Source organism: Scyliorhinus torazame, chromosome 10 (genome assembly GCF_047496885.1).
Source record: "Scyliorhinus torazame isolate Kashiwa2021f chromosome 10, sScyTor2.1, whole genome shotgun sequence".
In the NCBI taxonomy this organism is placed as follows: Eukaryota; Metazoa; Chordata; class Chondrichthyes; order Carcharhiniformes; family Scyliorhinidae; genus Scyliorhinus; species Scyliorhinus torazame.
Window position 1 is genome coordinate 89,250,101 of NC_092716.1, and position 18,682 is coordinate 89,268,782.

Consider the following 18,682-nt stretch of genomic DNA (forward strand, 5'->3'; position numbering starts at 1 on the left):
TTATCCCCAACACCATGAGCTCTCACCTTGTGCAGTGACCTTCTATGTGGCACTTTATTGAATGCCTTTTGGAAATCTAAACATATTCCAGTCACTGGTTCCCCAACATCCACCCGACTTGTTACAACCTCAAAGAACACTAATAAATTTGTCATTCATTCTAAAAGGCAAGTGTACACAATAGCCTTGTGGACATTAGTCACCTGCTGGTTCAGGAATATTTTTCAGAGTCAGTCATAATATTAGTTTGCTTATTTCATGTGATGTGGGCATCACTTGTCTCGGCCAGCATTTAGTGCCCATCACAAACCACCCTCAAGGTCGCGGTGAGCCAATCATTTCAGTCCATGTAATGTAGATGCACTCAAAATACTGTGAGAAGACATTTCCAGAATTTTTGATCCAGCGACGCCATAGTGGGTGGTGTGGGGCTTGGAGGGCAACGTGCAGGTGGTGGTGGCCATATGCATCTGAACCCCATATTCACTGTAGGTGGTAGAAGTCAGTGGTTTGGAGGATGCTGTTGAGGAAGCCTTGGTGAGTCCTCAGTGTATCTTGTAGACAGTCCATTGCTGTCACTGTGCGTTCGTTGGTGGTGGAGGCAGTGAATGTGGACGGTGGTGGATGGCATGCCAATCAAGCTTAGAGTGTTACTGGAACTGCACTTTTTCCAGGCTGGTGGAGTGTATTCCATTATACCACTCATTTGTACTTTTTGGGGAGTTTTCTGGTGATGCTGCTCACAGCCGAATTCCCAGATTCTGACCTGCTCTTATAGCCAGAGCATTTATATGGCTGGCGTAATTCAGTTTCTAATCAATGGTAACCCCCAGGATGTTGATAGAAGGGGAATTCAGCGATGGTAATGCCACTGAATGTCATGGGGAAGTGGTTGGATTCTCTATTGTTGGGAGGGTCATTGCCTAACATTTTTCTGACGTCAATGCTACTTGCCACTCATTAGCCAAAGCCGGAATGTTGTCTAGGTCTTGCTGCTTGTGGGTGTGGACCACTTCAGTATTTGAGTCGCGAATGGCACTGAACAGCCCCATTTCGGACCTTTATAGGGAAGGTAATTGATGAAGCAGTTGTGGATTGTTAGGGCTGGGGCACTACCCTGAGGAACTGCAGTGTTGTCCTGGGGCTTTGACGAACCAACAATCATGACCATTGTGCTAGGTATGACTCCAACCAGTGGAGACTTTCCCCCAATTCCCAGTGGCTCCAATTTTGCCAAACCTTCTTGATATCATATTTGATCAAATTCTGCCTTGACGTCAAGGGCAGACAGACAATCTCACCTCTGTAGTTCAGCTCTTTTGCCCAGGTCCGGACCAAGGCTGTGGCAGCTGAGTTGTCCTAATAGAAGCCAAACCAAGCATTAGTGGACTGCAGCTGTTTAAGAAGGCAGTTCACCACCACATAGGGCAATTAGGGATGGGCAATAAATGCTAACCTTGTAGTGAAGCCCATATCCCTCAAATTAATTTGAAAGTGTTGCTCAGTTAAGTGCCGTTTGATAGCATTATCAACGACACCTTCCATCACTTTACTAATGGTCACATGTTCTGTTCTGTGTGAATTGGGCAGACCCGAGAAATTTTTCGCATTGCTGGTAGATTCCAATGTTGCAGCTGCCCAGGAACAGCTTGGTTAATGGCTTATTCTTGAGCACAAATGTTTTAGTACTGTTACCAGAATGTTGTCAGGGCCCATAACCTTTGTAGTATCCAGTGCCTTCAGCAGTTTCTTGATATCATGTTAAGTGAAGTAAATTGGCTGAAGACTGGCATCTATGATGCTGGCGATATTAGAAGGCAGAGATGGATCATCAATCGAGCACTTCTGGTTGAAGATGGTTGCAAGTGCTTCAGCGCCATATTTTGCACTGATGTACTCGACTCCCCCATCATAGAGGATGGGGATATTTGTAGAGTCTTCTCTTGCTAGCTTAATTGTTCACCACATTCACAACGAGATGTGCCAGGACCTGATCCATTGATTTGTGGAATTATTCAGCTCTGTCTGTTGCATGTTGCTTCCACTGTTTGGCACACAATTAGCCCTATGTTGTAGATTCATAAGGTCACACCTCATTTTCAGGTATGCCTGGTGCTGGGCAGTACAGTGGCGCAATGGTTAGCTGCCTCACTACGCTGAGGAACCGGGTTTGATCCCGGCCCCGGGTCACTGTCCGTGTGGAGATTGCACATTCGCACCGTGTTTGCGTGGGTTTCACCTTCACAACCCAAAGATGTGCAGGATAGGTGGATTGGCCACACTAAATTGCCCCATAATTGGGAAAAAAGAATTGGGTACTCTAAATTTTAAAAAAAGGTATGCCTGGTACTGCTCCTGGCAAGTCCTCGTGCACACTTTGTTGAACCAGGATTGATCCCCAACTTGATGGCAAAATAGGAAACGTGTCAGGCAATGAAGTTATAGATTATGGTTGTCTCCAATTCTGCTGCTGACGGCTCATCATGCTGTTTTGAGTTGCTAGATCTGTCAGAAATCTATCCCATTTAGCACAGTGGTAGTGTGCCACACAACACAGCAGAGGGTATCCTCAGTATGAAGATGTGACTTGATCAACAGAAAGACTGGTGATCACTGCTACTAATACGGTCATGGAGAAATACATCTGTGACAGGTTGATTTTTGAGAATGAGACCAAGTCAGTTGTTCCCTCACCCACCTGCCACAGACCCAACATAGTAGCTGAGTCATTGAGGACTCTGTCAGCTGTGCTCCTGAGCTACTCTTGGCAATGGACATTGAAGTTCCCCAACCAGGTTACAGTTCCCCAACCAGGTTACAATCCATACCTTTGCCACATTCGGTGCTTCTTCCTAGCAGTGTTCAACATGAAGGAGTACTGATCTATTAGCCGAGGAGGGAGGGGTGCGTGGTTTGTCTAATGTTTGGCCTGATACCATGAGACCCCATAAGGTCCAGAGTCGAACTTGAGGACTCCCAGGCAAACTCCCTCCACTGTGCTGCCACCACTGCTGGGTGTCCAGTCAGTGGGACAGATGATAGTGGTGTTTGGGATATTGTCTACAAAGCATGATTCCATGAGTATGACGGTCAGGCTGTTTGTGTAGTTTGTGGGACAGCTCTCCCAATTTTAGTACAAGCCCCCAAATATTAATACAGTGGGAAATACCCACAAATTTCTAAATAAATCTAGCATGCAAAAATTCTCTCCACACAAATGCTGTGAATAGATCTCTACCTGCACCACTGCTGCAATAAAAACATCTAACCACCACAAATTAGGTTGAGCTAGTAAATCAGATTCAGTCAACAGAACGTACCTACTTTCAGTTTAAAATTCTCCTCCACATCACTGCAACTTCATTCTTGTAGGATTATCATTTGTGACAGGTTTTCAGAGAAAATTTACACTGTTTAATTGTTCATCTGCAAGAAATGCTGCATTGAAACCAGTGGCAATAATGCAAACCCCCAATTGGTAAACCTGCAGTGAAATTCTCAGATTTCATTGTGTAGATTATTTTTAGAACTGAATCTTATTTTGTTTTCAGCATTCTATTTCCAAGAATCAACAATTAATTTTGTAAGATCAGGCCATAATGGGAATATGATGCATTTCCCAAAACATCTGATGGTCAAGTGCAAGAGGCAATCACATTGGCATCAACCAAAACAATGTTCAAAATAAAGCTACACAGATAGTCCCCAAGACTCAGGGAGGTAGGTAGAAATGTCAACACGGAGATGAGGTAGATAGAAATGTCAGCAAAGCTTTCCACTTCTGATCAAAATTCAAATCACTCTGCTAGAAAGTGTGTAAGGATGCAGTTGGGCTAGAGCTCAGCTATGGTTGAACATTCACACAAACATCTACAGGCAAAAGCATTTCAGAAGTAGCTTCAGAGAAACACCATATTTCTATAAATAAGGAACAAATACAATTTGTGTTTCCTAACCTACAGCCAGCCAGAGTTAACATTTTAGGTCAAGGGGACTTTTCATCAGAACTGTTGCAGTCATCTTGACCCGAAACATTCGCTTTTGTTTCTCTCTATCCACAGATGCTGCCCGACATGCTGAGTATTTCCAGCATTTAGTTTAGATTTCCTGCATCGGCAGCATTTGCAAAATCTACATATTAAAATCAGGGGAGGGGGGGTTAAAAGTCTAATAATGACCATGAAACCATTGCAGATTGTCGTAAAAACACACCTGGTACATTAATGTGCTTTAGGGAAAGAAATCTGCCATCCTTACCTGGTCTGGCCTATGTTTGACTCCAGACCCACAGCAATGTGCTTGACTCTTAAATGCCCTCTGAAATGGCCTCGCAAGCCACTCACTTGTGTTCAACCACAGCAAAAACACAAAAATGGAATGAAACCATAAGGACTACCCGTAAACAACAAAAGCAAACCCAGCCCCGTCGCCCATACAAAGTCCTCCTTACTAACATCTGAGGGCTTGTGCTAAAGTTGGGAGAGCTGCCTCACAGTAGTTAAGCAACAGCCTGACAGTCATACTCACAGAATCATACCTTACAGACAATATCCCAGACACCACTATCACCATCCCTGGGTATGTCTTCTCTCATCGGCAGGGCAGACCCAGCAGAGGTGGTGGCACAGTGGTATACAGTCAGGAGGGAGTTGCCCTGGGGGTCTTCAACATCGACTCTGGAGCCCATGAAGTCTCATGGCTTCAGGTTCAAAATGGGCAAGGAAACCTCCTGCTGATTACCATATACCGGCCATCATCAGCTGATGAATCCTTAATCCTCCATGTTGAACAGCACTTGGAGGAAGCCCAGAGGGTGACAAGAGTGCAGAATATGCTCTGGGTGGGGGACTTGATGTTCATCACCAAGAGTGGCTTGACAGTACCACCACAGACCAAACTGGCCAGTTTCTAAAGGAACATGGCTGCTAGACTGGGACTGCAGCAGGCAGTGAGGGAAAAACATACTTGACCTCCTCCTCGCCAATCTACCTGCTGCAGATGCATCTGTCCATGACAGTATCGGTGGAAGTGACAAACGCACAGTCCTGGTGGAGACAACGTCTTCACATTGAGAATACCCTCCATCGTGTAGCGTGGCACCACTACCGTGCTAAATGGGATAGACTTTGAACAGATCTAGCAACTCAAGACTGGGCATCCATGAGGAGCTGTGGGCCATCAGCAGCAGCAGAATTGTATTCAACCACAATCTGCAACCTCGTGACCCAGCATATCTCCCACTCTACCATTAGTAGCAAGCCTGGGGATCAACCCTGGTTCAATGAAGAGTGCAGGAGAGCATGCCGGGAGCAACATCAGGCATACCAAAAAATTAGGTGTCATCTTGGTGAAGCTACAACACAGGACTACTCGTGTGCCAAACAGCATAATCAAATAACAGACAGAGCTAAGCGATTCCACAACCAATGCATCAGGTCTAAGCTCTGTAGTCCTGCCACATCCAGCCGTGAATGCGGATGGATTTTTAAACAACTCACTGGAAGATTAGACTCCACAAACATCCCCATCCTCAAATGATGGAGGAGCCCAGCACATAGGTGCAAAAGACAAGGCTGAGGCATTCACAACAATCTTCAGCTAGAATTGCCGCGTAGATGATCCATCTCAGCCTCCTCGGAAGTCCCCAGCATCACAGTTGTCAGTCTTTAGCCAATACGATTCACTCCACGTGATGTTAAGAAACGGCTGAAGGCACTGGATACTGCAATGGCGATGGGTCCTGATAATATTCTGGCAATCGTACTGAAGACGTGTGCTCCAGAACTTGCCGCACCTCTAGCCAAGCTGTTCCAGTACAGCTACAACAGCTGCAATCTACCCAGCAATGTGGAAAATTGCCCAGGTGTGTCCTGTACACAAGAAACAGGACAAATCCAACCCAGTCAATTACCACCCCATCAGTCTACTCTCCATCATCAGCAAGTCATAGAATGGGTTATCAACAGTGCTATCTAGTGGCACTTACTCAGCAATTCACAGATGCTCAGTATGGGTTCCCCCAGGATCACTCAGCTCCTGATCTCATTACAGCCTTGGTTCAAACATGGACAAAAGAGCGGAATGCCAGAGGTGAGAGTGATTGCCCTTGACATGAAGGCAGCATTTGACCGAGTATGGCATCAAGGAGCCCTCGCAAAACTGGAGTCACTGGGAATCAGGGGGAAAACTCTCCATTGGTGGAGTCATACCTGGCACAACGGAAGATGGTTGTGGTAGTTGGAGGTCAATCATCTCCGCTCCAGGACATCACTGCAGGTGTTCATCAGTGTAGTGTCCGAGGCCCAACCATCTTCAGCTGCTTCATCAATGACCTGCCTTCCATCACAAGGTCAGAAGTGGGGATGTTTGCGGATGACTGCACAATGTTCAGCACCATTCGTGACTCCTCAGATAATGAAGCAGTCCATGTCCAAATGTAGCAAGACCTGGACACTATCCAGGCTTGGGCTGACAAGTGGCAAGTAACATTCATGCCACACAGGTGCCAGGCAATGACCATCTCCTAAAAGAGAGGATCTAACCATCGCCCCATGACATTCAATGGCATTACCATAGCTGAATCCCCCCACAATCAAAATCCTGGGGGTTACCATTTATCAGAAACTGAACTGGCAAGGGCAGCACGGTGGCGCAGTGGTTAGTGCTGCTGCCTCATGGTACCGAGGTCCCAGGTTTGATCCCGGCTCTGGGTCACTGTCCATGTGGAGTTTGCACATTATCTCCGTGTTTGCGTGGGTTTCGCTCCCACAACCCAAAAGATGTGCAGGGTAGGTGGATTGGCCACGCTAAATTGCCCCTCAATTGGAAAAAATGAATTGGGTACTCTAAATTTATTTTAAAAATGAAACTGAACTGGACTAGCCACATTAGTACTGTGGCTACCAGGGCAGGTCAAAGGCTAGGTATCCTACAGTGAGTTACTCACCTCCTAAACCCCCCTCCCCCAAAGCATGTCCACCGTCTACAAAACACAAGTCAGGAGTGTAATGGAACACTCTCCACTTGCCTGGATGAGTGCAGCTCCAACAACATTCAAGAAGCTCAACACCATCCAGGACAAAGCAGCCCGCTTGTTTGCTCCTCCTTCCACAAATATACAAACCGTCCACACCGACGAACAGTGGCAGCCTTGTGTACCATCTACAAGATGCACTGCAGTAACTCACCAAGGTTCCTTAGACAGCATCTTCCAAACCCACGACCACTACCATATAGAAGGATAAGAGCAGCAGATACCTGGGAACCCCACAACCTGCGAGGTTCCCCTCCAAGTCACTCACCACCCTAACTTGGAAATATATCGCTGAGACAAAATCCTGGAACTCCCTCCCTAACAGCACAATGGGTGTACCTACACCTGAAGTACTGCAGCGGTTCAAGAAGGCAATTCACCATCACCTTCTGAAGGGCAACTAGGGATGGGCAATAAATGCTGGCCTAACCAGCGACGGCCACATCCCATCAATTATTTTTTTTAAAAACAGCAGTTGACCTGTTTAGCAGCTAGGCGGAGACAAATGTAGTTTGTGTTTCTTATTCAAATTTAATTTGAAATGAAAGGGAGAACACTAGAAGTAATGTAAATTTAAAGTTTTGATAGTTTAACACAGTTGGCAGCATTCTCATTGAAGTTAGGCGCAGTGGATTCAATTCCTATTCAAGACGTCAGGGCTGACACACAGATTATTGAACAAGTGCTGCGCTGTAGGATTTCTCTTTTCAGCTAAGACCACCCCCGCCCCTCCCGAGCAATGGTTTCTATGTTTGAAGTGAACAAAGATACCATATTATTTGAAGAGCAGCAACAATACAATTAAAACAGACGACCACTGACAAAATAAGAGGCAACATTAATAAAGTTGTTGAATGTTGCACGATTGGCAAAATGAAGTTTGTTTGCCAAAGTGCAAGATGGAATACTTTGCAAAGAATAAGGATATCACTATTCCTTGGAAAATGAACATCTAAATGGGGTAGAGAAGTAGAGGATGAGTGGGAAGTTCTTACAGATAAGAGATCACCATTAAAAATTACATATCAGCAAGGATATATTTAAAAAAACAAATAATCCCATGGGGTTCATTTCTAGAGGGACAGAATTGAAAAACAGATTGGCTATGTTAAACTTGCGTAGAACCTTGGTGAGCTCACACTAATGCTGTGCACAGTTCTGGCCTCCATATTATAAAGTGGAGAACAGCAATTGAAGGGGTGAAAATTTTAATTAAAAAACAACAGAAGCACAGGCTATATCCATTAACTGTTTAAGAGACTGGGGTTCGCTTCACTAGAAGATCGAGCAGTCACTTGATATTACTAGGTATTTTGGACTACGAAAGGATTTGAGGGAACAGGGGTCGAGAAGATATTTCCACTTGGGTGAGACCAGAACTACAGGCCCTTAAACCCAACAGAAAATTTAAGAGATTTATTTTATACCCTGAGTGTGGCTAGAATGTGAAAAATTACAAGCAATAGAGGCGAATATCATAGATGCTTCTAAAGGAAGTTGGATAAACCAAAGAGGGAACGGGATAGAAAGATACATTGATGGGGGTTAGATGAAGTAGGATGGGAGGTGATTCATCTGGAGCTTAAGGATCAATAGGCCTGTTTAAGTGCTGTGAATACCATGCAATACATTCAACTTCAAAACAACTCAAAAGCTACGACATCGAAGGTATTCAAAAATGTGGGAGCAAAATGTCACTTTTAAAAGATGACCATCACTCAAAGAAACACATTACAACTTATGTACAGGAGTCAGCAAGTCCTCCAAAATGGCATTTGAATGTGAGAGAAGTTTTAATAATATCTGCAAGCCCACATTAACCCTCAATGCACTCGGTGTATCAAAGGTACACCACATTTCGTGGAAACCGCTTCACAACTGACCTATATAAATATCTTTGACCACAACAAAGTCATTACATGAACCCAAACAGGAACAAGTCATAGAGCCAATTTGTCTATGCCTGTGCTTACATTGTAGACGAGCTTTTGACTATAAATTACCCCTTTCCACCTTGCCTCCATATTCCTCTACCTCAGTCTTACTCTCTTACAGTCAAATCTCTCCCTAACTGTTCCATACTATCTGCTGCAAACCGTTCATGCAACAAATTCCATACCTTTACCACCATGCATCGAAGAAAGGTAATTTGTTGTAGCATACGAAAGACCATCGGCATCTCTCTCCATAACAAAAGCAATTGGTTTATAACTTGACGGGCACCACTCCACATCAGGCACAGGCCAAGGCAAGGAGCAAGCCTCCATGAACTTCCTCAGTCAGTACTGGGACTGAACTCATGCTGGTTGGAATTAATCTGCACTACACCCTAGCCACTCAATTGAGTTAAACAACCCACACATCATGTACAGAAATTCCACCCAAATTATTTATTGGATCCAACTTTGACAGCGCATCACACAACTAAAAAAGAACTGCACAACTAGAAATAATTTGGCGACAGCAGCTATATTTTACTCAGCCAAGAATTAGGTAACTGAATAATACTACAGTTTATAGATCAGCAATTAAGACTCAGTAACAGTAACATTTCAAATAAATTTCAATATCTAGCCACGTGCAAATTTACATTAGCAAACTAATAATGTGGCAAAAACTGTGAAGCACCAAGTCCAACATGCTTGTTACTATCTGACCAATTGCAAATGACAGAACGTTAGCGCCAAAACAGCTGATTTGATCAGACTGCAATGCAACCCTGAGGAAACGGAAGTTTGTGAATTTATGATCACCTGTTGGGTGGGGCCACTGACTTAGCTCAGCATTTATGAATCATAACCATTACAACTCCACTGTGGTGTTTTCAAAGAAACTGAAACTGTGCCTGTCCCATTCTACATAATGGGGAATTGTCTGGACACCTTCAACACACAAGGATAGGAGTAGTAAATGATGTGGCCCGTCAAGTCTGCTCCACCATTCATTCCATAAGACATAGGAGCGGAAGTAAGGCCATTCAGCACATCGAGTCCACTCCACATTCAATCATGGCTGATTTCAACTCCATTTACCCGCTCTCTCTCCATAGCCCTTAATTCCTCGAGAAATCAAGAACTTATCAACTTCTGTCTTAAAGACACTCAACATCCCGGCCTCCACCGCCCTCTGTGGCAATGAATTCCACAGACCCACCACTCTCTGGCTGAAGAAATTTCTCCTCATCTCTGTTCTAAAGTGACTCCCTTTTATTCTAAGGCTGTGCCCCCGGGTCCTGGTCTCCCCTGCTAATGAAAACAACTTCCCTACGTCCACCCTATCTAAGCCATTCATTATCTTGTAAGTTTCTATTAGATCACCCCTCAACCTCCTAAACTCCAATGAATATAATCCCAATCATAACTGATCTTAAATTTTAACTCCACTTTACTGCCTGCTCCTCATATCCCTCAATTCCAAGAGATCAAAATTCTGTCAATCACAATCTTAAAGATATGCAACAATGGAATGTCCACAACCCTCTGTGGTGGAGAATTGCAAGATCACAACCCTTTGAGAGAAGAAGTAATTTTCCACCTCCATTCTAAGTAATTAGCTCCTTAGCCAGAGATTGTGCCTGCTTGTCTTGGATTTCCCAACCAGGGAAAATAACCTCTCATTGTTGACCCTGTCAAACTCTCAGGACCAAGTTGTTTAAAAATATATATATATTTATTCGAACTTTTTCATAATAATTAACACAAACCAGAACAAAGAATACAAGAAAACATATGCCAATAAAAGTCACTCAACCAAGCAGAGGCACTGGGCGGAATGGGAGATCTCCAACCAAGCAATACGCTCCTCCGGGCTATCAGCGAAACAAAGGCAACAACATCAGATTCTACCCCAGACTGAATCACTGGAGAATTCGACATCTCAAATATGGTCAACGGACACGGGTCTAAATCCACATGGAGTATTTCCCATTGCGACATCCAGAAACCTACAGGTTTTGGGCAGGACCAGAACATGGGCGCATGGTCAGCCAGGCCAAGAGAACAGCGATCACACCTCTCAACATTTGGGGAAAACTCAAGAGTCTTGCCCTAGTCAAGTGCGTCCTATGTAACACCTTAAACTGAATAAGCTCATCCAAGCACATGAAGACATGGAGTTGACCCAGTGAAGGGCCTTACTCCAGACCTCACCATTAAGAAAAGGACCCAATCTGCTTTCCCATTTTTCCCTTACAGAATCCGATGAAAGAATATGGCCATAAAGGTTCAAAATAGACTCCACACCAGAGACAAAATCATCTTCATCAAGGAAGATGTTGGCACCAAAGGAAAGGTAGGAAAATCCTTTCACGAGAAGTCAAAAAACTTGAAAGTACAGAAAAAGGTTGGAGCTTGGGAGCTGGAATTAATCAGCAAACTCTCAAACTAGAAAATATCCCCTCCACAAACTGGTCCCTAAACATTCCAGGCCCTTTACTTCCCAAAATTTAAATGCAGGGTCCAAACCGAAAGGGAGAAAAAGGTGATGATTGCAAATAGGGGCTAGAGAAGACAGAGAAAGGAGCTTAAAATCGTGTCTAAACGGCTTCCAAATCCACAGAGAGGAGACCACCACTGGGTTTGAGGAAATTCCAGCAGGGGGGAAAAAGGGCAATGGGTGCAGTGACAATGGCAGGTGCAGTGACAATGGGAAGAAGAGTAGAAGTAGTGCAGGAATGGGCCGCCCATTTTTCCTCAAATAGAATCAGGGTCACTGATCCACCCACAACATTTTTTGAATGTTAACTGCCCAGTAATAAAACAATAGATTGGGGAGGGGTAAGCTCCCCCAATTGCCGATCCCTTTGAAGCAAACTGCTACATATTCTGGGATTCTTATCAGGCCAAATAAAAGAGGATATCAATTAGGGCAGCATGGTGGCTCGGTGGTTAGCTCTGTTGCCTCACGGCACCAAGGTCCTAGGTTTGTTCCCGGCTCTGGGTCACTGTCCACGTGGAGGTTGCACAGGTTTCGCCCCCACAACCCAAAGATGTGCAGGGTAGGTGGATTCGCCATGGTAAATTGCCCCTTAATTGGAAAAAATGAATTGGGTACTCTAAATATAAAAAAAGAAAGGATATCAATTTGCTGACTTTATAAAAAAGGATTAGGGAGAAAAATGGGAAGACATTAGCTCGAATCTGACCCGCCAAGGATAGAGGAAGGTTGTTCCACCTCTGCAAATCTATTTTAGTGGCTTGTGTAATTCAAATTATGAAGTGAGGGCCAGTTGTGGGCCACCCAGACCCACGTATTAAAGCCTATTTTAGAAAGGCAAAAAGATAACATCCCCAATTGGGCGCGCCTCCCAGGGGGGGTTAACTGGGAAACATTCACTCTTGCTTACATTCAATTTGTACCCAGAGAAGGAGCCATTCAGGTGTTAAGCAACTTCATTATGCCATCGATGAAGGGAGCTGGGTCTGTAATATAAACAAGTGGATCATATGCAGAGACACCCAATGTTCCACCCCATCTCAACTGATACCCCTCCACAGACTAGAGGACCTCAACGCTATATTAAGTGGCTCTATTGCCAGGGCAAACAAGAATGAGAAAGTGGGAAACCATGCCTAGTGCCGCTATTCAAGGGAAAATAATCAGAATTCAAAGCAATCATACAAACACTGGCAGTAGGGGCATTATATAACAGGCAAACCCAGGGGGAAAATTTCTGACCAAATCCAAATCTCCCAAGAAGCTCAAATAAATACTCCCATTCCACTCTATCAAATGCCTTTTCAGCATCAAAAGATAATATCTCCTCAGGTTGGGATACTGGGCAGGGGGAAAGGATGACCTTTAACAGGTGACGTATATAGTTCGCGAAGCCCGTCTGATCCTCCGAAGTTATATTTCGGAGGCAAGGTTCCAACGAAAGGCCCGACACATTAGCGAGTAGCTTGGCACCCACATTCAAAAGTGAAATAGGACGATACGAGCTACACTCAGGAAAATAGAGGCTTGAGTGACAATTGGAGACAGCAACCCCGGGGATAGGGAATCATTGAACATGTCCAATAATAAAAGGTACAAGCTGCTCAGAGAACGTCTTGCTAAATTAATCGGAAAGCCATCTGAACCAGGGGCCATGCCAGACTGCATCAGCTCAATACATGCTAAAATCCTACTGGGGTGCAACAGGAAGTCCAACTCACTGCTGCTATCCACTTTAACCAGAAAGTCGGAAATGCCCGACCCATGTGCAGGGGGCTCCGATCTATAAAGATGGTGGTTAGAGGATTGAAAAGCTGCACTGACCTGGGAAACGAGGTTACAGCCTCAATCAAATATCTGAGTGATCTCCCGGGAGACCACCTGCCGCTCGAGTTGGTGAGCCAGAAGACAACTGGCCTTCTCCCAGTGTTCATAAAAAGTGCCCCAGGAGCGTTGTTACTAATGTACTGCCCTGCTAATAGACAATAGCTCAAAATGAGTCTGTAATTCTTTCCTACTTAGCTACGCAGCTCCAACTTTGCTGTCTTTAGCATATATGCTTTAAGAGATAACAAGAGATAAGAGACCCCTTCACTGGGCCATTCAAACCTCTAACGTTCCAGGAGACCAAACGAATTGGAGGTCTCCCACCAGCCCTTAATCCGGAGTCAGCCATTCGCACCAAGAGAGAGAAACTCAGGGACACTGAAAAGGTAAAGAAAAAAGATCCACCCAAAACGACCACCAAACCTAATCAGAAGACTGGACAAAGAAAAACCAGCAGACACTGTCGGTAAACCAACCCCGCCCCCCCACCCAAAAACACCATCGCCATTCAATGTAACCACACCCAAAAATAAATAAAAGCGAGGCAAACAAAGACTTATCTGAACACTAAAACACACATTTAACAAAACCAAACAAAACCTCTAAAAACTACCATGATGAGCTGCAGCAAACCGTCCAACCCCACTCCCATTAACTAACCCCTTAGTTACCAGGAAGACTGAACTGAAGAGAAAAATAGATTAAAAATGTTTTAATACCGAAATCCCATTTAACTTTCAAGCCCCACTGACAAAATGTCACATTGAACAACAGTGTTGAAAAAAGGAAATTATGTATTAACATAAAGAACAAAATCCCACATAGTACAGAACCTCAAATCTAATTCAAAGTAATAAAAACACAACCCCAACAAGAACAAAAAAATACAAACACTACAACATGCCCATCGGGAGAGCCATAAACCAAATTACACTGCACACAACTTGTGCCTTCAACAGTCTCCCGGCACATCAAAAAAAACAATCTTTTTCCTCGAACGTACCTCTTAAGATGAGCTCCACTCTTGTACAGGGCAGCCTTTAATCCATTAAACGCCCATGTCCTGATACAGTCTAATGGAGTGAGTGGCCTTCCAACTTGAAATCAGTGTTACCTCGCCCATGGCAGAACCCTCGCTTTTCCCTGAAAACTGGGGCATCTCACAATCACTGCACACCAGCCTTCGGTCGAAGAGAGCAATGGGCCTAGCTTAATTCAGGCAGGGATGCCAATCCACCCTCACCCACCATTTTGAGAAACACAGATGTGGTATATTACAATGAGATCACCCGAGATCATTCGTCTAAAATCCAGAGAATTTAAACCCAATTTACTCAATCTCTCGTTATAGAACAGCCCTCTCATCCCAGGGACCAAGTGAAACTTCACTGCACTGCTCCCAAGGCTAGTATATCCTTCTTAAATATAAAGACCAAACCTGCACAAAGTGCTCCAGGTATGGTCTCACCAAAGCCCTGAACAGTTGAAGCAATACTTCCTTATTCTTGTTGTCTAATCGTTTGCAATCAAGACCAATATGGCATCTGCCTTCCTAATTGCTTGCTGAATCGGCATGCTAACATTCTGTCCTTGTTCAAGTACACTCCTTGTAAAAAAAATATTCTGCTTTTCTATTCTTATGACCAAAGTAAATAACCTCATGCTGTAAACTTCTATGACTCTAACCTCACACTTCCCCACATTATACTCCATCTGCCACCCTGTTGCCCATTAATTTAATCTGTCTACATCTCTTCGCAGACTATGTGCCCTCCTCCGATCTCCACCTAGCTATGCATCAGCAAACTCCGATAGATTACTTTACTCTGTACTTCACCCAAGTCATTAATATAGGTTGCAAATAGCCACAAGCCCAGCACTGAACCCTATGGCACTCCACAAATCACTGCCTGTCATCTTGAAAATGCCAAATTAAAGAACATTCTTTTACTTTCTGTTAATCATATTAGTATATTACCATCAATGTCACAAGACCCAGGGCAGCACAGTGGCGCTGTGGTTAGCACTGCTGCCTCACGGCACCGAGGTCCCAGGTTAGATCCCGGCTCGTCACTGCCCGTGTGGAGTTTGCACATTCTCCCCTTGTTTCCGTGGGTTTCGCCCCCACAACCCATAAGATGTGCAGGGTAGGTGGATTGATCACGCTAAATTGCCCTTTAATTGGAAAAAATGAATTGGGAACTCTAAATTTATAAAAGAAAAATGCCACGAGACCCACTCCCAGACATAATGACAATGCCATTACACCCACACCCCTGCCCTATACCCGTAACCCCATCTAACCGGAATATTTTTGGAAACGGAGGTTCAATTTAGCATGGCCAATCCACCTAACCGGCACATCTTTGGCCTGTAGTAGGAATCCGGTGCACCCACAGGAAACCCACGCAGATCCGAGGACTATGTGCAAACTCCACACAATCACCCAAGCCAGAATTGAACCCAGGTCCCTAGCACTGTGAGGCAGCAGTGCTAGCCCTGTGCCGCCATGCTGCCCCAATATTAACCTTTGGTGATACCTTGTCGAAAGCCTTTTATAAATCCAGGTACCTCAAATCTACTGGTGTTCTTTTAGTTACATCCTCAAAATACCCCAATAAATTTGTCAAATGTGATTTACCTTTTGTAGAACAGTGTTGATTCGTCTGATCATACTATAATTTAAGTGCATTAAAGACCTTCCGATTCCAGCACATTGTACTGACGACTAACAGGCTAATTGATTTGGAGTTCCCACTTTCTCGCTCCCAATAGCAATGCGACGTTTGCCAATATCCAATCTGCTGGAACCATTTCAGAATCTGAGGAATATTGTAAAATCACGTAAAATCACAGCCAGGATGCTGGGTTAGGTCCTGAGGATCTGATTTTAGTCCAATAAAAGTTTCTCCAGCTCTTTTCTCGGATCATATTAATTAACTGAATTTCATCTGTTTCCTCAACCTTTAGGATTTCAAAACTGCAATCGTCGCCCAGGTAAAAACTGCACATGCCACAATATTGGTTTAAAATTCAAAAAATGAAGAAAAACGGCAAGTCTGACTGACATGGGGATCTCTGACAACATACGGCCAATTTGACCCCAAATGATAAAAAGACAAAGCAACCAATTTCTGACATTTGAATACAGTTTTGAAGAACACTACACAAAAAAAGTGACTAACTTGAAGGGTTCCCAGACTATCCATGGACGTGGGAAAAGGTGGAACAAACAGGCTAGTTAGTAGCAGCGCTGAGTGCAAGATCCCAGACTGGGAACGGGGTGGGAGGCCAAACTTACTTGTCCACCAACGTACGAATGACGGCCAGCGTATCCAACACCAGGCCGTCCACATTCTGCTTCTTCCTGCGAGGTTCGTGGGGGCCCCGTCCCCTCCTGGGCGGTCTGACCGGGTCCCGGGAGCGGCTCCTGGGCTCGCCCTCGGCGTTGTTGGTATGATGGTGGTGGTGATGGTGAGAGTGGGAATGATGTGAAGACGACGACGACGAAAGAGGAGGCGGGTGCCGGCGCTCAGCCGCTCCGAACTCGCCCGGGGGGCCCGGGTTCTCCTCGGCGTCGCTGCCGTCCCGGCACACGCAGCTATTGCCCATCCGGCCTGTGGCGTCGGAATCGGCGGAGACGGGGGAGGAGGCCGCGGCAGAGCCGGGTGGCTCCGGGGAAAGCAGTAACCCTCGCACCAGGCTCCGAGTAGCGTGGAAGACGGTCCAGGCCGCTACGATCATCTAGGAAGGCCGCCGCCGCGATAGGGTCACCATCCTGTCTCCCCACCCCGGGGGTGGGGGAAGCGCCGCCTCTCACTCCTGCTCTAACCGCGCACTCCAGAGGCAGCGCACCAGGCCGCCCGCCATCTTAACTCCGCCACCCCTACCGACAGACGGAGGGCAGCCGCCGCCGACATTTTTTTTAAAAATAAGCAGCAATCTGCCCCAAAACGGTAAATATACCGATCACCGGGGACAACAATAACTCCAACCCTCTTCCTCCTGGCCAGCCGGCTACCGCCACCTAAATGTTTATTCCGCCGGCGAGCCAGGGAACCGAACCCGACACCGCTCACTTCGGGCCGGCTGCTGACGGTTTATTTGCAAAAGGCCCGCGCCGCTGCCCGACCCTCCGGGCACTTTGATTGGCTGCGGATTCCGTCTCGCTCTCGCCCGTCCGTGCGGAGACAGCTTCCTGCGCCTGCGCCAACCCCCCTCAAAGTCAATTTGCATCAGTTCAATCTCTTGGTTTTTTAATGCCATATTTTTTTGAATGGGGCAAAGAACAAAAAAGGCAGCCGGTCGCGTAGTTATTATTTGGGTTTGGATTGCCGCTTGAGCGTTGCTGTTTGATATAGTGGTCCCTCCGCGGTGTCCCAATCTGTGTGCCCATGCTAGACCCCCGCTGTCAGGGTTGAAAAGTTTTGCCGGGACCCGGTTCGATTCCGACCTCGGGTCTTGGGTGACTGCGTGGAGTTTGCACGTTCTCCTCCTGTCTGCGTGGGTTTCTTCCCACGGTAACAAAGATGGGCAGGTTAGGTGGATTGGCCACTATTGAGGTCAACCAAATAGAAGAAAGCAAACAAACTTAGGGACAAAACAAAAAGGGCTGCTCCTGATAAGGGCACTGCCCAAACGTAACAAATATCATCGGAAACTTGAAAACATCAAATGAGAGTGCAATTAAAGCGATACGCTGCAGGGTCTGAATGCGGACGGTCGCCACCTGGGGTGCAAAGGCACACCAGCGGCCGGCCTCCTGAAGCGGGAGAGTCAAAACCTCACAGTGACCCAGTGCAGTCTCTTGTCCCAGAAGAACTCTACAAGCATTCTCTGGAGATTTGTGACAAAGTCAGGGGAAAGGTCAAACTGACCACCCTGTACCACAACATGGAGGCTATCAGCTGGTTTATGATGAGAACTCGATATCCGTAAGACAGCACTCGGAGCAGTCCTGTCCAGCATCTCAAGCGAACGGTGACCTTGGCCTCCAGCCCCTACCAGTTAGCCGGCCAGGATTCCAAAGCTGGGCAAAGATGGACTCCCAAGTAGAGCAGGCTTTCCTGCTCCAGCTGAAAAGGTCGCTGCTGCGGTTCTGAGTTTCCCCGCTCAGGGAGGCCGGCCAGGCGCTGCTGTGCCTTCGCACCCAGATGGCAACCTTCCGTCTTCAGACCCTGCAGCGATAACTTGACGTTGAGCCCCTCCATGATGGTGCCCCGGAGTCCAACCAGGAGTCCCAAACACTTGGCCCTGTTGATCCTGGCAGAGGATGCGGCAGAGTACACAGCTTGGCACTCTCGCATCCTCCACAGATCAGCAGGGTCGGTGAACATGAGGAGCACGTTATCAGCGTAAGCCGAGAGGACCATCCCAATGCCCAGCCCG

At 45.9% G+C, this 18,682-nt stretch overlaps 1 protein-coding gene across 1 annotated transcript in view; it reads right to left on the reverse strand.

Annotated features, from left to right (window-relative positions):
* rspry1 (ring finger and SPRY domain containing 1) overlaps positions 1-17,472 on the reverse strand; it is a 122,626-nt gene extending 105,154 nt beyond the window's left edge. The window contains exon 1 of the mRNA XM_072518402.1: positions 16,596-17,472. Coding sequence (XP_072374503.1) covers positions 16,596-17,038 — 443 coding nt within the window. The 5' untranslated portion in view covers positions 17,039-17,472. The remainder of the gene's footprint in view (positions 1-16,595) is intronic.
* Positions 17,473-18,682: the final 1,210 nt, after the last annotated feature.